General features: G+C 41.7%; 8 protein-coding genes across 8 annotated transcripts; 6 read left to right on the forward strand and 2 right to left on the reverse strand.

Moving 5' to 3' along the window:
* Position 1: 1 nt before the first annotated feature.
* BDB00DRAFT_763613 (PPPDE putative peptidase domain-containing protein) lies at positions 2-334 on the forward strand (the record flags this gene model as incomplete). Its single annotated transcript, XM_053119410.1, has 2 exons — positions 2-96; positions 178-334. 2 exons carry the CDS (start codon positions 2-4, stop codon positions 332-334), a joined length of 252 nt encoding a protein of 83 aa, XP_052979689.1.
* On the forward strand, positions 162-1354 carry BDB00DRAFT_371389 (uncharacterized protein). Its single transcript, XM_053117115.1, has one exon. The coding sequence runs from the start codon at positions 486-488 to the stop codon at positions 1110-1112; it is 627 nt and encodes a 208-aa protein (XP_052979690.1). The 5' UTR covers positions 162-485; the 3' UTR covers positions 1113-1354.
* On the reverse strand, positions 1324-2716 carry BDB00DRAFT_822993 (mitochondrial carrier domain-containing protein). Its single transcript, XM_053123504.1, has 3 exons — positions 2163-2716; positions 1650-2079; positions 1324-1517 (listed from the first exon to the last, which is right to left on the reverse strand). The coding sequence occupies exons 1-3, from the start codon at positions 2570-2572 to the stop codon at positions 1446-1448; spliced, it is 912 nt and encodes a 303-aa protein (XP_052979691.1). The 5' UTR covers positions 2573-2716; the 3' UTR covers positions 1324-1445.
* A 2138-nt stretch (positions 2717-4854) lies between these two features.
* On the reverse strand, positions 4855-5635 carry BDB00DRAFT_872316 (uncharacterized protein; the record flags this gene model as incomplete). The annotated part of the gene is made up of 3 exons (XM_053126938.1): positions 4855-5045; positions 5145-5155; positions 5352-5635. 3 exons carry the CDS (start codon positions 5633-5635, stop codon positions 4855-4857), a joined length of 486 nt encoding a protein of 161 aa, XP_052979692.1.
* Positions 5636-11769: 6134 nt separating this feature from the next.
* BDB00DRAFT_823003 (uncharacterized protein) lies at positions 11770-12166 on the forward strand. The gene is given in 3 exon segments (XM_053123505.1): positions 11770-11884; positions 11898-12002; positions 12134-12166. The coding sequence occupies 2 exon segments, from the start codon at positions 11810-11812 to the stop codon at positions 12000-12002; spliced, it is 180 nt and encodes a 59-aa protein (XP_052979693.1). The 5' UTR covers positions 11770-11809; the 3' UTR covers positions 12134-12166.
* Positions 12167-12415: 249 nt separating this feature from the next.
* BDB00DRAFT_823015 (uncharacterized protein) lies at positions 12416-12691 on the forward strand (the record flags this gene model as incomplete). The annotated part of the gene is made up of 2 exons (XM_053123506.1): positions 12416-12617; positions 12650-12691. Coding segments are annotated over 2 exons (176 nt in total), but the record flags the coding sequence as incomplete, so codon positions are not given.
* Positions 12692-16029: 3338 nt separating this feature from the next.
* Positions 16030-16408, forward strand: BDB00DRAFT_872320 (uncharacterized protein; the record flags this gene model as incomplete). Its single annotated transcript, XM_053126939.1, has 2 exons — positions 16030-16293; positions 16391-16408. 2 exons carry the CDS (start codon positions 16030-16032, stop codon positions 16406-16408), a joined length of 282 nt encoding a protein of 93 aa, XP_052979695.1.
* Positions 16409-19630: 3222 nt separating this feature from the next.
* Positions 19631-20253, forward strand: BDB00DRAFT_371583 (uncharacterized protein). Its single transcript, XM_053117116.1, has one exon. The coding sequence runs from the start codon at positions 19741-19743 to the stop codon at positions 20218-20220; it is 480 nt and encodes a 159-aa protein (XP_052979696.1). The 5' UTR covers positions 19631-19740; the 3' UTR covers positions 20221-20253.
* Positions 20254-22187: the final 1934 nt, after the last annotated feature.

The following is a 22187-nucleotide window of genomic DNA, read 5'->3' on the forward strand; positions in this document are numbered from 1 at the left end:
AATGGGTTATACAGATCTATCAGAAAGCGAAGTAGGTCAGATATTGCAGACTATTTCACACGAATTTGGTGGTACAACGTACAATCTCTTGACCAGGTAATAATTAAAATTACCATTATTCGACAAATATGAACAGTATAAATTAACCCTGTATGCTTTATTATGTAATACTATTAGAAACTGTAATCATTTTACGGACGAATTGTGTAAACGACTAACGGGAAAAACACCTCCCGGATGGATCAATCGAGCTGCTAAGCTAGGCACCATGTTCCCTTGTGTTATACCGGACGAGTGGATCGAGCCACCAGAATTTGAAACAGAAAGTAAGTAGCAAAACAACAATTTGCATTAAGTCAGATGAGGAAAGGTATAAAAGGGTGAGCTTTTATATAAGTGTGTTCCTTTAAAACTGAATGCGTTAGCTACTAGCTACGGTGCAATCGCCGACGTCTCTCGGCAGTAGCCAGCCAGTTTCACCGGCCATGTCCTATAGTTCTCGCACACCATTAAAAGGCAGACGAACGAGCAACAGTACGCGGCAACATCAACGTGATAATACCTTTAATTCCATCGCATCCACGACAACAACCACTACCACCAGCAGACCTATCAGTCCATCGTCGTCGTCATCCAACAACAACAACAACCATTACACAGGTGGACGACACCAACATCATCCACATCCAAGTCAATCCAGTCCCACTTCACGCCAATCTTCAACATCTTTCGAGTTCCGCCATCCATACCACTATCACCACAATAACCATCGACGAAGTTCTGTACCAGTGACACCTACGCGTCGACCCTCGGGCGATAGTGTTGTTGTAGCGTATCCAAGTTCACCTTTGGCAGATGATGAATACAATATCGATAATCCGGTCAAGGAGCCCGACAGCTGTCGTCCAGAAGTGATGCGATCTGCAACACAGCTATCAATCAGTGCGTCTTTACAGGAATTAGATCGATCTACGAGCAGAGGCCCGAGCTCGCCTGCTGACGATCATCCTGCTACTACTATTACTGCTATTAGTCCCACCAATGCTACTGCTGCCACCGCTACTCCTACTACTACCACCACCACCACCACCACTACTACTACTATTTCTTAATAGATTTGTTTATTAACAATGAAGGAACGCTGGAAAACTGGTCCTTCCAGTTCTCTTTTTATTACTATTCTATCTTTTTACACGCATAATTATTCACCCATATATCCATACCAGTATTGTATACTCCCTTCCCACAAAAAATACTTGTTATTCTTCTTTTGCTTATATTGTTTTATTTTTCTAGTGGTATTATATATTGTTTAGATCTGTCTTTTCTTTTTTCTTCTATTCTGGTAGATACAAGGCTTATTGTTTAAAAATTCATTCTGTTATATATATATATATATATATATTATATACCATTACATAATATACATATAGATATGAATATACTTAATTGCTCTTGAACAGTGTAAGACCATTGTATACTTGTTCGTATACGGTAAACACGATGCCGCCCGAGAACTGATATTGAAAGTTTTCAATGAGTTATTCACATCAAGTATAGCACATAGAACACATACTCGACAGAATCATTCATCCCCTCAAACAATCCATGCACCACATATGTATCGAACCCAAGAGAACAAAACTTACAATCAAACGCGCCAATCGGGGTGTAGTACCCTTCCATAACGAAAATACACCATTGGCCTTTACGACCTTGAGCAAACAATCAACCGAGTTTTTGTACAACTGACGAGCATCCAGACCCTGCATACGCGTCTTGACCACATCCAGGGGCATTGTGGTATAAACAGTGACGATACCTGCCATGGCACCAGCAGCAAATGTGTATGCGGATGGCAACGGTGCGTCACCTTGACCGCGGTACGATTGTAACCATGACCTGAATGTTGAGTAGCAACTGAATCGGACAGCACTGTTGGCGCCCTGACGTGCCATGACAGGACCTACACCACGATAAATGCCGCTAAAACCTTCCTCTTTGATAATTGTCGAAGTACCATGTACCAATCCCTTATATCTTGGTGTTTGGCTGTTTTTATCATGAATCAACTTTGTTCTAAAACAATACATTATCTGTTAGTTCATTGTCATTCACCCAATATATATCTCTAACTAATTCATATTCACACATAGACGTACTTGATAGTTTCTGAGGGAGTCACCACCAGTGCAGCCTCGGTCATGCCAGCACCCAAACCAGCTAACAAGCTTCTGGCACCAGACAACTTGCCGTCCTTGTCACGTAACTGATTGGCGATCTGGTCATATGTCAAAAATCGTACACCAGCTTTGGCAGCATTGCCAATAGCCAAGGCACCAACACCAGTATATATAGCAGAAAAGCCTCGCGTTTTATAGGTTTGTACAAGACAGTCAATGGGACCTTTGAATCGTGCTTCGCCAGGTTGTAACTTGCCACCAGCTTGCAGCTGCAACTGTGTCTTGACATACTCGGTTGGGTAAGTAATGACACCTTCAATACCACCAGCAATAGTGCCGGAAATCAGGGAGAAGACGGGGTCTTTCTTTTTAGCGTCTTTGGCAGCCATGGTGCTATACTTTATAATTTATTGGTTTTGGTAAACTTTGGATAAGGGATAGAGTGAGTGCAACACGCAAAATACGAAAATAGTGTGGAGGGTGTCAAACTGTATGAGAAAATCGAGATGGCAGTCGGAGATAATCTCTTTGTTGCCTAAATCAAAGAATTCCGGTTAACGCCGATAGCAAAAGATCTACTGCGCGGCAAAGTTTTATGTTGAATCGATCTATACTAAGAACAACTGGATTGTTGGATGTCTAAAAAACGGTTGCTTTTCTGTGATTGATAGGATCAATGTGAGAAAAGACCAAAAGAGATAAAAAAAGCATAATTTACTACCTTGTTTCATTAAGCGGTTCTTTTTGCCTAAATTTGTCAATTTGAAAAGCCGATGGATATGTGCCTATGCTCAGCATCCCGCTAGCTTGTATTACTATTGTTGGTACTGTGCCGATGTGCCCCGTAGTTATTTACGGATAATTCCTTGATCTGATGCTGTTACTAACGTACCTTAGTGATACTATTAGAGAGCAAGAAGAAAATCAATGTTATAATTGGGAAAAAAGAAGCAAGATCACTTTATGATCCATATCAACGATGTACTACACACTCAGATTTTATAAATAAGATGTAGAAAGTACTAATAATATATGCTATTCATAATCTACCTGTTGGTATCAGGTGTAAAAGAATACATATTCTCGCGGCCATCTATGATGTTTCCGCGGTAAAAGAGCTCTAAATTTTGTTGGGTAACGCTGAAGAAAGTCCTACTGTTACTGCTAGTAGTAAGCTAATAAGCTGCTGCCAATGCTAATAATCGCTTGATGATAAATAAAGACGCATGAGTCTCATGACCTCGTTTATATCTCAGATCTGCCTGGTGGAAAGTATATAAGTTGCGACTTCACCTTACACATTTAGCTACTGATAACACACAGTAATAAACATATAACTACGAGGTAAATGCGAAATACACAGCGGTAACAGCAATACAAGTGGCTGTATCTTAGAAAAAGAGATGATCTAATGAAGAAAAAGTTACCTCCTTGATATAAAACGAACAATGGTCAACGAGACAAGCCTCCCCGAAGAAGATTATTCAGATCAGTATGCGATTTTGCGGCAGCTAGAACAAATTTTACAAGACCTTCTTGAACGGCATATCGAACTAGTGAAGCGAATCAATAAGATACGCCAAGATCTACAGCAGGAGCAACTGGGCAACAACCTTTAGTACTAAAGAGCCAGTCGCCTCAACACAGAAAGAGGATGATGAATAATTAGAAGCATCCTAATGTGGTCATAAATGTTCTTTACAAAAAACATGTAATAGCGCTCATAGACAATTAGGCCTATGCTGCTAAAAAGCAGTTTTCGAGAAATAAAGATATATTTCAATATAAAAAATACATTATTCTGACGACTTTCGCATATAGTATGTGTATATTCACTCATTCATTGAAAAGGAGATTGGGATCGAAATTAAGGGAAGGCGATGCTGGATGATACTGTTACGTGATATGCCTGTTGCCAACTCCACATTGATTTAGAGAAATAAATAACGTGGACACACAATGAGGCAGTCAGTGTCATGTATCGTCGTGCAACTCTCGGGTAAAAAAGTGTCAGAAGTGTCAAATACCTTATGATCCGATCAGTGATGACTATTACGGGGCAGGATTATGTAGGTAAAGTAGCAGTCGTTGCCTTTTTGGCATTAATGGGTGAAAATTTGGAAAGAGCCGCATTTAGTAGTGTGAACAACGAGCGACAGACGGAAGAAGTAAGTTTGTGTTACTCCTCAGCAAAAGATATCTGGATGAGGCTATATGCTACGTAGAGTAAGAACGTAAGAAACAATGACGACAAGTAAACTATACTCAGTTGTTTTTATCTAACTTGAGATGGCATGCTTGCATTTTTTTTCTTACATTAGCCCTTTTAGATTACTTGATTGCAGCAAAAGGCCACTTTTGACATGTTCTTTCACTTTAAATAGCTATTCTTTCTCGGAGCCAGTAGCACTTTCATCGACAAGTACATACAGTAGAATAAAAGTAATTTACTATGTATGACTACATAAGAAGTATTATCTACTAACATATCTCTGGATGATGCGCCATATTTTTCGCAAAACATGAGTAATAATATTGTATTAAAATCGAAGCAAAATTGATTTTATTGATATAATGTCACAGCAAGTAGTAGATGGACTCGTGTGTGAGACTGCCATATTTTGATATAGAAGGAGCGAAGAAAGTATAGAAACAGCGGTATATAATGTTGTTATTGATCGTTGCTTGCTGGAGGAGTAGGTAGTTGATCCTGTTCTTGCGCCAGTGAATTATTTCCTTCATTGTCGGTGTTGTCGTCAACTTGTCTATCTTCTTCGTTATAATGATCCGCATAGATAGTTTCCGCATGTGGTTGTCGTCGTCGTCGTCGTTCTTCATTCTGAATTGCCCGGAACGCGAGGGCTGATTTGGAAGAGATAATTAAAGGCCTCAAGCTGCTCGTCAGATGCTGGGAGATTTCCTACAGGAGCATCGCGAATACATACTATTGTATGCAAATACCTTGAGAGTTGCTGGACACTATAGAAGAAGAAGGGGGGAAAGTGGTGTAACAAAGGCGTTCTGATCAGTGAAAATATTTGATTGGTCACAATATAAAAGAGCTTAAATAGAAACAAAGTGAAAGGGTTCGGTTTGAAAGGGAGAGAAAGCAGAAAGATAAAATCCTACTATTATCTGCTCTGTATAAATTTTATATCATCTAAGTACCCAGGGAAGCGTTCTTGAAGGCCATCCGATGCCAATGCTATGGTGGCTGCAGTGGAACGAGAAGCAATGTTGGCGGCTTCGAGTGCTGAACCCACTGTTGTCATCATAGTGTCATGTTGCGGCTCTTGCTGTTGTTGTAGCTGACCCGCCACTTGTTGCAGTAGCTGCTCTTGTCGCCATTGTTGATATTGCATTATCGCATTATGAAAATCTTGAACGAATTGGGCTAAGCTCGCTTCAATTACGGCTAAGGCGTGTTCGATACGTTCATTCTGAGAAGACATTTTGGGTGATGAAGGTGTATGGAAAAGTATTGAGAACATCGGTAGTGCGCGATGAGGGTATTTATACGCGAGAAGAGAAGAGATCTGTCAATTTTCTTGGATCATTCTTGGTATCAATGAGTAAAAAGGTGGTTAGTATAACAATAACATCCATCAATATTATTAAAGTATCGTTTTTCCTTGCGAATAGCAGGTAGCATCACAGCAATTCCCGTACACAAGACAAGTTTTTAGGATTACTTCATTTAAAACATTTGGCGACAACAGTGTACTTCTTCGTTGTAGTAGTAGTTAGTACATAATAGCATTGACGTCGTCAATCAAAAAAGTACATGATAGCACAATGCATTACGTAATACAAGCTTATGCAGGTGTCATTGTCAGAGGTATGCAAGAATTATAATTAATGGTCGCGATATCTGTATAAAAGGCGATTACTAGTAGGTATATACGTACAGTGATAATATACATAAGAAAAAGTATAATTGCAGCCCTTTCACATCATAGGCACATGAAAATTGTGAATGAACTCAATTCAGCAAATGCTTGTATATAAACGCAGGCGAGTCTTGATTAACATCAGTGGAATCAAATGGGTTATATGCTAAGGCCTCTTTTCCGAGTTTGATTACCTGTTACTCCACTATGTTTCCGCTTGTATCATACAGATTGCTTCAATAAGACAACCATCACCAAGGTAGAGGTGCATAACGTGCTCTAAATGCACAAAGCTATTGTAATACGATACGTGATACAGAGCATAGTTCATCAAGATAAGCTCTTGGGGCGCTGAAAAATCCCGTAGACCTGTATCGGTACAATATATACCCAGTAAAAAAAACATCACATTTTCCGAATATTGCGTTTTTTTGATATTTCGTTACGATACTCAAACTACCTACCTATAACCATTCGATGTCATGAAAGATCAGAAAAAGAGATATGAAAAGATAATAATAGTTAAAACAAATATGCATGTGTCTATGGGAAGTGTGTATCTGTGTAAGTGTGAATTATTGGTGTAGATAAATAGAAATGAAGGTGTTTATATATGGCGTGTATGGCGATTGTAATCGCGCCACGTTCTTGGCAAGTTGCGTCTTCTTCCGGAAAGTGATGTTGGCTTCGAGATAGGCATCGACTGCATCGTCATCCAGTGACTGTTGGAAGTCCTGGTACTGCTCGACGGATACAACACGTTCGTAGTGTGCCGAAGCAGATTCAAAACTTTCCGTTGTTTCTTGTAATCGCGCTATCAATTCTCATTGGCGGGCGCGGAGACGCTGCATTTGGCGCTCCCAACGCAGGCGCTGTTGCTCTTGATCCTCGAAGATTGTCTCGGTCAAATCGATGATATTTGATTGTTGATGCGTTTGTACGCGAGATCGACGATTCAAAATAAGTGGTTCGTCTTCTTCTTCACTGTCCGTTAGCGGCGAAGCGGTAGTGGTAACAGTAGCTGTAGTAGCATTAGCAGTAGTAGTCGGTGTTGTAGTAGTAGCAATGGCGGCAGCACCTCGTGAACGATGATGATCGGCAAGATGCTCGTCCAGCGCCATATCTTTGAAACCATTTTCATGGAGCTGATATGCGGTATAAGCAAAATAGTAATGAAAGGATAGTAGTACATCTTACGACGCTCAGGATAAATCAAAAAATGAACGAAGAGACGCATTTAGTACCACTACTAAGTACGGAATGCCACCAACTGAAATATTCAACGCTCAGTAGTAGGGTGGTATAAGGATACCAAAAATCCTTGCCGAGTGTTGTTTAGCACCTGAGGATTCCTCGAGTGGAAAAATGCTATGACACCATTCATTATACCAAAATGTCTCCACAGCAGAAATACTCACACCGCAGCCGACAACAACAGCAACAGCAATTGGTTGTCAATAAAGCAAACTCATAAGCCTTACCAAAGACGGGTTTTCATGGAGCGCGAAAAGCGAGGTCATCTTTGTTAAGGACATTGGCTGGTACAGTACAGGTACTCGACCGCTCACGATAAAGACCAGATGTTGGAGGTCTGACGCACGTTCATTGGTAACCTTACGTTGAAATTCATGTTTGCTTTCTGGAAATCTTTAAATGCTCTGGAAAGCTTTCCAAGGCTTTTGAAGGCTTCAAAAAGCCTCAGGTTACAACCTTTTCTCTGCCGTCCCTGCCACTGCCTACATATCTGCTACCAATCATCCTGTATACCCTGACTGCTATTTTCAAATTTTAAACAAAAGCTCAAGTCATGCTTGCTAATTACATGCGCTAAATATGTCTAGTAGTAGATGTAAGGAACAACTCATGCCGACAAGTGCATCCAGGTGACGACGCGCTCTATAGTTTATTTCAACGTCACATCGATAGGTTGTCGCTCCCTGGCGGTGCTGCTGCTCTCCTTTCTACTCCTTCTGTTCATCGACATCCTTATTGTTGCGATTGTGTCCCTCGGCTGTCACTGCCACTTCTTTCTTTGAATAGGCCGTTGTGACATATTTTGATTTTCTTGAAGTGAACTTGGTAGCGATTTCCATGGTATCTGAATTGGTGCCGAAGCACCGTTCATGCATGAAAACATCAGAAACCGTTGGCGTTACACACACTTTCGAAAATGTTCCCACTCGACTCTTGCCCCTAATGCATATAATACACCGATAAGAGGCAAGCTTAAGTGAACAGAAAAGAACGAAACTCATCGTGATCGCCAAGTAGCGAGATGGGACGAGTGTGTGCATGGAGCCTGGAGCGCCTACAATGTGCAGGTGTTATCGGTGTGAAGCATGGCCCTTGAGAGATAGCCATCCATTGTTCGCGATCCTTGTGCAACATCGGATGGTCAAACAGGTCAAACAGTGACGCCTACAAAAGAACAGGACTCGACTGCGCATTCCCCTTTCTCTTTTTTTTTTCCTCACTGTCGAAAGATCTTTTCCACCTTTTCCACTTTAATGAACGATACCAATGGATACCACTTTTCACCAGCTTCTTCATTTGAGGGTTGTCTTCTGCTACTTGTGTCCGAGTGGGTGTACGTGCAGAATCAGTATTCGTTATTGTTTTCGGCGTACATTTGCGACTTTCATTAGGATCTTTGTGACGCAGTGCACGAATCGCTATTGCAGCGAGCCCTACCCGTGAGCGCACTACAAGCCGTAAAGTTCTCTTTACCGCAGTGCACTCACAAAGTAAGTATACACGTAATTCCGCCCTTGACAAACCTTTTTCACCCATCTTCTATTTGTAGTGATTTGTTATTGGGAGGTGTAGGTTTCTTTGGAACTGAGGCTTGTGGAGACCAAGGGAGAGCAACCTCTCCTTTGAGGAACGAAGGATTCATATACAAGCCGGTCATTTGAAAGCAATATTAAATAAACTTGTCTTCTTCTGTCTTTTGTGTACAATAAATTTTATTAATTTCGTTTCTACTCTCTTGAAGAAGTGTTTGTAACTATCCTGAGCATGGGCTGATCAATTGACTATTATAATAAATGCTTTTCGAGGAGCAGCTTGCTGCAGAAAACGAGACCAGCCTCTCTCTAAAAGAAAATTATGAATTGTGAATTTGCCGGTGTGGTTCCGTGGACAGAGCGATCCATTCATTTAATCAAACAACCAGAAGTGCGATCTCTGGCGTGCCAATGGAGATGTTCACTTATAAAAATTTGGCGAGCGGTAACTGACCACAGTGCATCCAACTTGTAAAAATTCATTATTTTTGTTTCAATGTAAAACAGCTTTAAAAAAACGACATCCATCACCGTCATCAATTATCGAAGAACGTATCATAGTAAAAAAGCTGTTCGACGATCTGCAAATGCATGTGTCACTGTTGCTCATATGCAACTGTAATAGTAACGGCGTTGATACTTGAGGCATGGTCATAAACTGGTTTTTTTTTATAACATACGCTATATCTATGAAAATATTGCTTTTGATTAATGGCACAGCAAGACGTAAATGCTTCATTGGTAGTACACATTGTATATACATGCACATGGCATAGAAACACCTTTGAGTTTTGATTTGATATAGGTAGCACCATCTACTGCATATCCACGAATCTATGTAATTCTTTGTGACGCAAAACATGTAGACTTCTAGGATAGCAAGCTGCTGGATTTGTTCGGCTGTGCGTTGTACAGTACCTATACAGAAGAATCGCTACGATTAACTTAAACATGATTTATGAAGTCATATTATATATACAGAGTAACTCGGTTAAAGATGTGAGACAAGCGCGAAGACGTTACCATCTGGAATCAAGGGATGTTGATGATAAAGTTTTGTCATGAGCGAAATAATATGCTGACGATCCCAGTACGACCGCCGATGGATGGTGTAAAATACATATCGACAAAGGGAAAATCTTCTCGTGCTTGATGGACATTGTATGCAGGTAGGTTTCTGCTTTTGTCCTCCGCCAGTTTTTTATCCACTGACCGTTGCATATGCCAGAGGCAAAGGTGCAGTCGTAATTCTCCCCATACGCCCTCGATAGCATTCATCATTGCCGCATCTTTATCCGAAAACATGAACAATGGATCGAATCCGTCTAACTTTAGTTGTCCGAAAATCTCTGTAAGAGTTTCGGTCTTGCTCAAAGGTCTTGCTTATTGGATATCCAACACCGTTCACGTTTGCTATTATACCAAACAACTCAGAGCCAGCACGATTTGTTTTGTAAGTGGAATCGATGCAGTACTCCTCCACATACTCGCACTCAACCAACACAGGGGAAAATGGCGTAACGAAACCAAATGCACAAACTTCAAATGTATGCTTCCTAAGCACCTAGTATTTATTGTCGTTAAAAAATAATATATACTATATGCTAACTAACAATACCTTTTTTGACGTTCATAAAGCAAAACAGCTCAAGAAGCAAAGGCTATGTTTATCTGTTAGCAAAATATTGTCATACATACCTCGCGAAGGCCTTGATTGCTATATTTTTCAACAATTGGCCTTGAGGAAACCATTTTTGATCGTCGTTTAGGTGGTATTCCCGCTTGAAAGTCTCGTGCCACCAATAGTAGACTTACATTGGCGTAACATCCGAACCAGGAAAAAGGACAGCAACTTCTTAGTACAGATCAAAGAAATTCGTAAGAAGCGCTCTGCTTTGAATATAGCTTCGGACGTTGGCAGCCACAGGGTTACGTGGTGACGGATCAGTACCGACACGTTCGTGTTCTGAGTGGGTAATCGACAGCTCCACATAAGCGAGGGCTTTCTTGACGGTGCCTCTAATACGGCCACCACAACAAGATGTGGGCATTCGCTTGGTCAAACGCTGGCGCTCTGTTGCAGGAAGAGGATTTAAAAAAAGTCTCGGATCGAGAGCAGTAAGCCATGGACGAGATGTCGCGGGAGAGAGAAGGAGTCAAGTAAGGCCTGGTACGTCCGAGAAAATGCGTGCCTTCACGTGTCTTGCGGCAATCAGTACACTTGTACTGTCCGAATTCGCTAAACCTGCCAGCATTACGAGCCTCGCGTACGGTCGTAACCGAGTCGGAGTGAGTATTATTATTGATTACTGTAATGTTAGGAGTAGCAGCGATGGTGGAGTTACTGTTGTTCATTTTAATGAGGGAGAGGGAAAAGAGAAGGAACGAGAAAACAATTACAAGCCTCTTTTTCAGGGCAGTAATAAGCAAATAAACTCCACGAACAGAGAGTATCATCATTTTCGACTCACTTTTCTGTGGCATCTAAAGACAAGGCATAGTAAAAATAAGCGGATCGTAATTTATACCAAAAGGGACTATATATTAAGCTAAGTGGGACGTAATGCACAGTAAACGGTGCTCTTAACGTATAGAAAAAGCAACCGCAAAAGAGCAGGACTTTTCTCTCGGGGTTTATTATGACATCATTGATTCGGCAACGGCAAGAAGTGTGCAAAGAGCCGGTCAGAGACACAAGCCCACATGATGTGAATTTTGCTGTGAAAACAGGCAACAGTAGGGGTAAACTCGCTGCGTCTCTCTTTTCTTTTTTTATTATCACATAACGAAGGCTCCGATCACGTACGCAAATAATCAAGGAAGCAAAGGTAGTCTAGGAATGAGGAATTCAGGAAGAGCGCAACACATATCTTTCTTTTTTGGATAGTGACGAAGTTACGCGTGTGCCAAACCTTGAACGTTCCAACAGCTTTCCCCTGAAACGAAAACTATGCGCATTGTGACGCAGCGATTTGGCCATTTGACTTCGCACTCGAAATGCACAAAGGGATGGCGAGTGAACAAGGTGATCAATGGAGCAACAATATGCGCAAAAGTGTCAAACGTTGGAGGAAGTCATCGTTTGTAGTGTTATTCTTCTGATCGTCCCAAAGGAACTTAAACGCTGCTTTAAAAGAACGTAGAACCGCACGAAAACAAACGAACCAATTTACTTTATCGGCAGCAATGGAAAACAATGAAGGATGAGTCGAATTCACTAGCGGCAGCGGATACTTATCTATGAGCGGGCCAACTTATCTGCAGCAGCATATACTTGGGATGGAGGATAGAACTTTAGTAGTAGCATCAACCGGGATGGAGGATGGAGGGAGGAGGTTACACGGCGTGGTTCAGAGAACTGTTGGCGGATAGCGAAATGGTAAAGCAACAGTTTGACGAGCACGGTTAAACATAAAAGATAACGGGTCTGTTTTATATAGTGCAGCGATGGGGACATCTTTTTCCGCACACACATAACATTACGTACCACACACACAGTCAAAAGATAATATTAAAGTACTGTGGATTTGTCTGTGAAGTACGCTATATACACACGCTGTTTGCCCTGTTGGCTGAAGGAATGTAAACTGGCTGCTGGGTGGATTGTGTTCTCAGTGTTCACTGATGGTAAATTGTCTACCTTGTCAGTCACGCCTAATTCCGGCATTTACTGCTCACAGAAAAGCATTTCTTCCGTGAATGTACTTGCTCATTCGCATTCGTGTCTTTGTTTTCGCTTGACACGGTGCCGTGCACGGACCTCTCACAACCAAGCGGCGACAGCATCGGAGGTACAGCTGCCCATGGTGAGAGACACGTACCACTACCGCCGCAGCACATTTGTTTGGATGACCACCAAGCACACCCCCTTTCCTTTCCTTTCTTGATAGTCCCTTTGAGCCATATGCTAAAGCCATACTATTAAGCAAGAGCCAATGAAAATCCATGGAACTTGGTGGAGCTTTTTGAAGTCCCGAGCGTGACAGTCAAAAAACGTCTATATAAAGCGAGCAATTTCGCTTTTCCTTTCTTTTTCTTTTTCTTTACTTTAGTTCGTTTTGGAAAGGCGTTGGGCTGTATGCGCAGGAGTCACTGTCTGTGCTATGATCAGTTCCGTGCCAGTGCTGGCGATTGTTCAGAGTCTTCTGATGATTGGATGGGCTCAGTGGTCCGCCATGAAGAGATGATTGCAATGTACCAGTGCGGGTCAGTGGAGGGTGAGGAACGAACAGATTATTATTACTATTATTTATTACACACATTATTACACACAAATAAGAAAATGATAAACAAAATAAAACAATCTTTTTCTTTTCGCACTCTTCTCATAAACGTTCTACCGCTTTAGTTTATTGACAAGTTCCTTATTTTTTTGCCCACCCACAGCTTCGTGCTAAACAAAGCGGGGAACAATGACAGACGACAGTAACACGATCACAACGCGCTTTATCACACTTTGGAATGCACTTTGCACCTTTCTTTTTTTTACATTTCAGTGGTCGCGTAGTTCTGCTCGCGAAATAATCGAAAGGAAAGAATTTGTTGGGAGGGTATGGACTCCAGCAACAACGGCGCTTAAGGCAAGCTGTTCTAAACTGAGAGAACCAGTTTAATGGTTTGTTTCGCTCGCCACGCCCCTTTCAACCCCTTGATTAACCGAAAACAGCCATGCTGGTCTATAATTTGACAATTTGTTTAAAGCTGCCCACATCCATCATTGCGGGCTTGGACGATCGGCAATCGCTGATTGCCGTGGGCATATACTCGTATAAGACGCTGGCTACGGCGTTCAGCACACATTTACTCCAACCCAATCCAATACACGCTCAGTCATGCTGGTGATAAGATATCATATTAAACAACTTGCATAACACTATCCGCTATCATACCCCAGATACTTTTCCTTTTTTCTGATTTGAATTCGTCAATATAACTTGTGGTGACAAAACTTCCGTTCTGAGTGCATCATCGGCTCCCTTTTCTTGGTAAATAATCGTATAAGAGATTAAGAGATCACAAATGACATACGTCTATGCATCATATCGCGTCAGTCCATATCGGGTTATAATAGCCTTACATATGCTGGATCATCCGAGTATAATGTTTACGTGCTTTACACAACTCGTTTGGATTGTCTCTATGCGACAGTGCTTAGCTTTTTGCCATGGTAATTGCTGTGTATGCTTTTGCTTGATTTTTAGCCGAGTACCTTATTCCGATGATGATTTAGGTAGTGTAATGATGTGTTTTACCACAGTGTATTTATATATGTGTTTGCGCTCTGTATTCTCTTTTATAGTATAATAAAATCTGTGGCGAAGGTATTCTACCGAAATGCAAGCACACCATAGCCAGTGCTTATTTTTATGTACTTAATACATAGGAGTTGACGGTTTACGTAAATGCAGGATCCGTCAATTCTCACACCTCTTTGAATTTCGCACAAAAATCGGGAATCCTAGCTTTGAGCTGTTGTCAGGTTACAGTGCCGCTGCGGGCTGCTCAACCCTGTTGATGATCTCTCCATTACAGCAAACAGCGCAATACTCTTCCGTCGACCATAAGATAAGACATTAAAAAAGAAAAAGAAAATCAGTTCGACGAACCGCCGAAACCCTCTGCTAATCAGACATCCACGTCGAAAGGCTCAGCACTATGTTGTGCGAGCTCTACTGTCTGAGATGCGGGTGTTATTGTTGCTCGCTCTTTTAATCCTGTTCTTGCTCACCTGCGTTGCTGCTGCTGCTGCTGCGGTTGTTGTTGTTGTTGTTGTGATGGAGATGATGGTGGTCAAAACACTGATACGTTTCCAAGATTTATGAGTCCGTTGAAGCATCACAAACTGCTGATGACTGCATTCGCAAAGTACTGGTGTTGTAAAATCGTGCGTACGACAAGCACGATTCAGCCCCGAGGAAAACGTGCTTGTCAAACAGATTGCTGAAATTTGTTTTCCATAGCACAGTGTATGTATCCCAAGTTTTTTCTCGTGTGTATGTCCGACTTGGTCAATCCGGCGCTATAAAGTCCATGTTATCTATATACTCGAAATAGACATTGCGTAGATCTAAACAATTGCTCAGCAGTTAAAAGAGACAGAATAAGTCAACGAGACCTCGATGGGATCTAAAACCGGGTTATCATGATAACAAAAGTACTCACCAGCATGTGCATTGAACATATTCATTGAGCTCATCCGAGTAAACGTCTCAGATAGTAGCTAATGTGAATTACATGATCTATATTATGACAGCTTCTTCCTGAGCATAGCTAATCCGTGTAGCATCAAGATCTGTCTGGATGAGGAGATGTCCGCACATGTGAGGTTATAAGGGAAATCACAGCAATCTTTAATGACGGCTCAAAGGATATGATATGTGTTATTTATCATGTTCGACACAACACACCAAATGCAAACTACCCTCCCATCTGCCTTCCGTAAATCCTTTTCGTAGTGATCACACCATGGAAGTGGTCGTCTGTTTTATTTTCCATTGATGTACATGATTTTTATGGCTCATAATATTGCTGCGTGATGAAATTACCTATATGTTGTATATAGTGTACGCTTCACCCAACGACATCTACTTCCTTAATCCTAATCCATGTAGGAGAAGAAGACATGTCGTACTTGGCAAAGAATCCTTACGACTCCTTCAGAGAGACGATGTCGTGTGCTGGCGGCAGGATATCGTGTTCGCGTGGCTAGTATAAGTATACACTTTCATTGAGACGATTTAGAAAATTAACTTAAAGACATCATTATGATACGAGGATGACTCTTGGTCTTTTATTTTGTATGAATATATCATCAGGTAATAGAACATCCCGTCAATATATAGTTGGTACAAGCATTATTTGCAGACAAGCGAAAGGACTATCAAAGAAAGAAGTTAGAGAAAGCCATACTTGGAGTATATAGTAAAAGCAAACAACAATTGAATCAATTACTCACCACGTATTTCCAGAACAGATCGTCGCGGCCCCTACCCTACCCTCCCATTGCTGGGAGAACCTCCACTTTCGTCTGGGCTCCAGAACCTATCATAGATGCAATTATCCCCTCGCTCGCTCTTCAGACGTTTTCTTGTGTATATTTTGCCACTAACCGTTCTCTGTGACGCCTCCTCTTATCCGTGTACGTGACCTCACCATACTGCCCAATCCCGTATGGCTGCCTGCTACGGCGGCATGACCCTGACAGTCATCGCGTTTAGTTGTGGCCGCGCTCCACTGCATAGTCTCTACGTGTTGCCGACCCGTGCCCCGAACCTAACGTCTATGCGCGGCCGGTGGTCAGTTTATCGAGTCATTTCCAGGACTCAGCAAGCGGTCACAGGGAGTACAGGATCAAGAGGTGGGCGCAGGTCACGATTTACTGGAGAGGTGCATGCGCAATCGAACTTACCATGCTTTCGCTCTTCCACTCGCAAGGTAAACCAAAATTTCTTTCAGGCCTTCCGACAAAAGAGAAAAAGGTTAGGCATCGCCCAATCCGCGAACCAATCCTGATAAATCTTAACAACTACAGCAACGAAAGCACGTATAAAATCAAGTTATTAAGACGTAAATACCAGAAGAATGCTACCCTAGTTGAAGAAGTACAGAAAAAAATAGTTACCCTGTAGTCGTCACGCATATCCGTCCGCCGCCGCTACTACTACTACACACGCAAAATCAACGACAATGATTAAAAGAAACGTTGGTGACGCATTGGAAAAAAAAAACAAGTTGGAGATCATTGAAATTTGAAAGGTGTTTTAAAGTAGGAGGAAAAACTTACACTGTAAAGGTCCATAGTACACCGCGTGTGCAAAAGCAGATTCGCTGACAAGGTTCATAAAGAAAGCGAATTGCCAATGGAGTATGTGTTAGAAAAAAGAACTCTTTTGAAAGAGCGAGTGAGGAACTGATTGAAGTAACTCGTTCGCGCATTGCTCTACTTACATGCCCAGGTTTGTTGCCATCACGGTTCTTGTTGAAAGAGACAAGAGTGGTGATGGAAAAAACCTTTACTTGACTGTCAAATTATTGAAACAACGACACAACCATGGCGCACTGCCTAAGCCTCGCTGCTTCGCTGCTTTTTTTCTGCATGGGATATCATTAAGAGAGAAAAGAGGAGGTTTACACATACACCGAGTATCTCCATGTCTCCCGGTTCGTGCCTCGTCTGCATTACACACCCAGTTTCACCTTGGACTGAGCTCCGCACCTTTTGCAGGTACCTTTTTTGTGTAGACGATGATTTATTGAAATACCGTTGTTGTCGGTATTTATAATGTCAGAAAAGAGGGTTGACAAACGCACTATGAAAAAGTACTGATTTCAATGTAATGCGGGCTGCTACACCGTCGGGCCAGAAGGTTGATCCTTGAAACACTTGATGCCAATGGGAGTCCCATATGTGGAGTATGGTAGTGGCGATGATACATATGAACTCTGGTTTGACCGTGAGCGGGAAGGTGTTGAGAGACCTACTGTAATGTGATCACACGTCAAAGACTCATGGTCGACAAGGAAGCGCTTTGCAGGTACCGCTATACTCGCACGGATAAACTGAAGGACCGGATGTGTCATAATCACCTCCTTACAACATAACATAGCAATCGTTGCCATCGTTACTTTACCTCACATGCTGCTGCAGAACCCCCATGCGTAGCTCATATAGCTTTCTCTATGTATTTGTTATCAAAACACACCTCCCCTGGCTAGTAGTACCTCCACCTTCTTGTGCGCCCTCTGAGTGTAAACTTCAATTCACTTCTTGCACGATTAACCATCATCTCCTCGTTAGTGCATACTGATGAGTTGACAGCGAATTTGGCATTATCATAGTAGTCACTAGATCAACTTAGTACTTTGGTGCTTTTGTGTACCCATCGCTATACCTCTATTAGAGGAATCTCCTATGATATCTTTCTTCCCTGTGTATTTCGTTGTCTACTTTTTACACTGTAAAGCGTCAATCAGTAGTATTGGTGCGTATTGTATCTGTTGTTTCGGCCCCAATTCTACCACTGACACAATAAAACAGACGGTTATTCTGAGACAATTTAAGTCTATACACATCAGTACTTTAAGCGTATGTGAGAGGCGTACGCATAGATTCGTTTCCAAACACTCTGTTTTTCCGCCTTACAATACAAATTAAAATGTGTATTTGTTCGTTGCTTTTGTTATCACCCCTGTACAAACTGTTGCTACCCGTGTCAGTAAACTCGGTAATACATCATTGGCTTGAGACCGTGATCCGACAAACGATCAGGATCTAAGCAATTCTTCCAACCACCTTGCGTTTCTCGGGGAGCGTTCAACTTTTCTGGAGCATGCACATTTGCGCTTGTATATATTTAGTCTTCAGCCTTCAACTTTCCAGGAATTATTCAATATCAGTACATTAAAATGCGCCACGATTTGAGACGAACGAACATGTTGTTAAAAAAAAAAGATCCGGATAGCGACTGCCATTTCTCCTTCTTCTCGACCATCATCCTTGTAGTTTCGCAGCTCTATGAATCTATGCAGTCTATTCACAAGAGTGCTCTCGTATCTGGAAGAACCACATACCTTTGTTTTACGCCGCCATTTCTGTGGTTGCTTACAAATGAGAATACAGTTGTAAGCGGAGGAGATGAGATGGCTCGGTTGTTGCGCGCTTAATACAATTTACTGATGAAGAATCATATATCCGTAAGTAAAATCACGCGTATAATAAAATTATTGCATCGTTTACTCACACATTCTTTAACACCTCGTGCCACGCCAACTCTTACCAACAAAAGTAAGCTGACTGATGCAATTGGCAATTTGCATTGTATATGTGTAAATGTGTATAGCACGATGTGCCACATAGATTATTCATGCAGGTTACGCGACAGAGATAATGCGAGGATGATAACTAAAATGATAAAAGGGTCATTCTTCGCCTGTAAGCGCGAGGGAGAAGTAACGCAAGCTCAATCGCCATTGACAAGGTGGAATCCGTTTACGAAAGACGAATGGTCAAGAGGAAAGGGGTACTTTTTGAAACCGGAGAATAGCGGGAAAAAAGGCATCCTACTTGCGTTATAAAATATCGTATAAGCCCTTTTTAAACCAAGCTTTGACAATGCGAATCCGCAGCAGTCAGTCAAGCTTGAAGTCAAGCGTGTTTCAATTGCTGCCGTTGGTGGTCATTTGTTTCAAACGGATCTTGCATCACAGAAAAGAAAAACACAGACGCAACCTCGTTTTTTTACTTTTAAGAACATTAGCAGGGTCCGTGCGTAGAGAGCACGGTGTCAAAGAGTTGCCACCGCTTTATATGCACTTGAAAAAGATCCTAAGTCTTAATCAGTACATTCACAAACAAAGTACAAAAGTACATCACAAGGTCGATCAATACGCGAGAGATCTTTCTTTGTGAAATGGGATGGCATTACCCAACGATAGATTAAGTTTCCGTTATAATAATAGTCAAACATAGAAAGCTTCTCTTGTTGATTATTATCTTTTTGTCATTTTCTTATTGTATTTTAAAGAGAAACCCTCTTTTCTAGGAAGTTCCAATAGAAAAAGAGGGGAAAAACTCCTGCTGTCTCTTTTTTCCAGGAAGACAACAAAACCTGATCGAAGACGCAGGTAGTGAATGGTCGCTACGCAATGAGAGACCTTCGCCATTCACTAGTGGCGCCCGTGCCGTGTGTGCCCACAACGTCAACTAAGCACAAAGATGCCTCAAGGTTGTTGTACTACGTTGGTGCAGCCCTAGGGCATGCTTCCAACAACCTTGCTACCATTGAAGCATCTTTCGGGTAGAATATATCCACCTCAACCTGGCTAATAGCTTTCCAAGTCAAGGATTCACACAACACTTTGCGCTTCATAAAGTTTGTGTAAATGGAACTGGAGAAGAAAAAAAATGGGAGGGGTGGGGGGTTTTTTGGTATTCTTATCCAGACAATTTTTTGCCGTCACGCTCGGGTCTTCAATGAAATCCATCATGTTGATTGGCTCTCATTTGTAAGGCTCTGGTTGGCTCATTTTATGGACCGCTTATATCATATGACGCAACTTGACCCAAAAGCAAAGGGAAGGCGAAGGAGATGTGTAAGTGATAGTCGTCGTGAAGAAGTCAAATACGCTACAGCAGCAGTGATCGACATGCTATGTATGTTTCACCATGCCGATGTACCCTCCGATACTGTCGCCGCTTATTTTGGAAAGAAGTGTCAGTACACGCACCCGGCCTCCGCGTCAAATACAGGTACATTTCGAATATCAACTTGTTCAATGAGTACGCAAGAAAAAAAGAAGATGCGACTGAACAACTCGATTAGAAATGACAAGGAAGAAAGACAGAATGCCAACGATGATTAAGAACGACGGATGAGTGCTCGTGTGCGATCTGGGAAGCAGTAACTGCTAAATTGCCAAGGACTCGCATCATTTGCCCTGGCGGACCAGATATCTACCAGTGATAATGCGGGTTCTGTTCGACCCATGGAGTATTCTGTTGAAAGTTCGCTCGACCCAGTTCCATTCCACTTTTGTATAGGTTGCTGATTTGTTATGTATACGGTGGCGAAGGTGTGGCAAGCTCCTTTTGCGGAGACATGCGCAGCTAGCAAATCGGGCGGACACTTTGTTATTGCGATTGGGTAGTAGCGCTGTCAAACTAGATGACGAGGACTGGTAATGTGTCATTCTATCAGGACCTTTCAATTCTACGATGTTTGGTTCTCCTGTTAGACTTTGCACTGCATTCTCTTTTAAACCCGCCTCGTTTTTACACTTCTTGGGGCTTGGATGAATAAAATTTTTAAAAGTTAAAACAGCGCAAACTCCTCGTTGTTGATACATCCTGTAGTTACTGGAAGTATTCCAATTAGACAATTGTCAAGAGCTCTACTAAATAAAACATATTACCAAAGTTGTTGACTAAACTCTTCTTTATCCGGATACACAAAGCTGTCTGTTCTCTCAAATTGTGAAACACAAGTGAATGCTTAATAAAAGGCAGCAACCGATGGTAGCGACTGTATATCTACGCACTCATTATTCCCTGGATTGCGATCGCCTAATATGGTGCTCCCGGCGTTCAAGCTATACAAGTTTTGGGGTACTCTCGTTTAAAAATAAGCAGCTTTCTTATGCAGCGTAGTTAAGCAAGCTTCATAAAGAAGGATGGTCACTGAGTGGTAAAGAGATCATGGGTGGAGTGAACCGGAAAAGGAAAATTTCGTTGAGATGTTTTGTGCAGATCAGAGCAACTACGAAAAGGAAGCAGGATACAGAAAGCGTGTTGTTCTTCTTCTCTTCATTTCTTACGATGAATCAACATACGATACGATAAACACCAAAGAGTATAGACTATCATAATTTGGACGACAACGACACAGCCACTACTCCTAATGAGAGCAATTTGATGCACCCTTGGTAGCATTAACAAAATCCAAAAAGTAAGCTATTTTACATTGACACGTACGCTCACTGACCTGAACACGTCTATTCTGTCTGCTATGATAGACTTTTGTGGGGATAAACTAATAGACGGATCGCAGACATGCCGGATATTGAATATTTCCAAGATGAAGAAGATGAAAAAGGTGGAGTTTGGATGCCATGATGATGGATGTTATCTTCCGAGTGAAAGGATTATTTTCGCCTTAAACAGTGTGTTCCTTGAAGCAGTGCCACCTTCGTGTGTTGAAATTGATTTTTGACAGGTGATAATTTGGTAAACCAGGTATTTGGATCGAAAGGAAGTGTCGACTAATTACGAGAATAGAAGATTGTGAATACAACGGCTGGTTCTGATTATTCTCATTGTGATCGATGTTTGAGGGATTATTGATATTGATATGGTAGTGATTATGTATTGTCTATATCAGCTCACCAGTGTGCGTTGTTTTCTCTAATCGCATCATAGTAATTAATAAGACGGTGAGAAGTGGGATGAGTTTTCCGTACCGATTTTAAAAAGTCGTGTTGTTTACTACACACAGCTATCGTTTCTGTGTTATGTATATTTACTAAGAGAAGCCTTGTTACATGCTGCATCATGATAGTGCTATAATGCATATCTATATCTTTTTCATGCCTTTCTACGGACGATAGTATGCATGCATGGTTAATGTCTTGCTGCTGGTTGATGAGTTGCGCTTTTAGCGAGAGACTACTACTGTACCGTGCTACGAGTCATCACTAGATAAATGGAAACGGATAGAATCCTACATTTTAGAAACCACACTGGTATTACATAATGCTATACAGTACGCAGACTGCGTGTGAACAATGATAACGTTACCTTGCTGCAGTTTCATAATGATGCACCCGAGAGGTTT

This window comes from Zychaea mexicana (assembly GCF_025766255.1).
Source record: "Zychaea mexicana strain RSA 1403 chromosome Unknown BDB00scaffold_36, whole genome shotgun sequence".
Taxonomy (NCBI): Eukaryota; Fungi; Mucoromycota; class Mucoromycetes; order Mucorales; family Lichtheimiaceae; genus Zychaea; species Zychaea mexicana.

What these genes read in the sequence shown, in the direction of transcription:
- BDB00DRAFT_822993 (XM_053123504.1), bottom strand. Translation starts at nt 2,572, where the DNA reads ATGGCTGCCAAAGACGCTAAAAAGAAAGACCCCGTCTTCTCCCTGATT. An exon ending in ACTCCCTCAGAAACTATCAA is followed by an intron (nt 2,080 to 2,162) that starts GTACGTCTATGT and finishes GTATTGTTTTAG; the next exon opens with AACAAAGTTGATTCATGATA. An exon ending in CCCGATTGGCGCGTTTGATT is followed by an intron (nt 1,518 to 1,649) that starts GTAAGTTTTGTT and finishes TTTCAATATCAG; the next exon opens with TTCTCGGGCGGCATCGTGTT.
- BDB00DRAFT_371389 (XM_053117115.1), top strand. Translation starts at nt 486, where the DNA reads ATGTCCTATAGTTCTCGCACACCATTAAAAGGCAGACGAACGAGCAAC.
- BDB00DRAFT_823003 (XM_053123505.1), top strand. Translation starts at nt 11,810, where the DNA reads ATGCGCATTGTGACGCAGCGATTTGGCCATTTGACTTCGCACTCGAAA.
- BDB00DRAFT_371583 (XM_053117116.1), top strand. Translation starts at nt 19,741, where the DNA reads ATGGAACTGGAGAAGAAAAAAAATGGGAGGGGTGGGGGGTTTTTTGGT.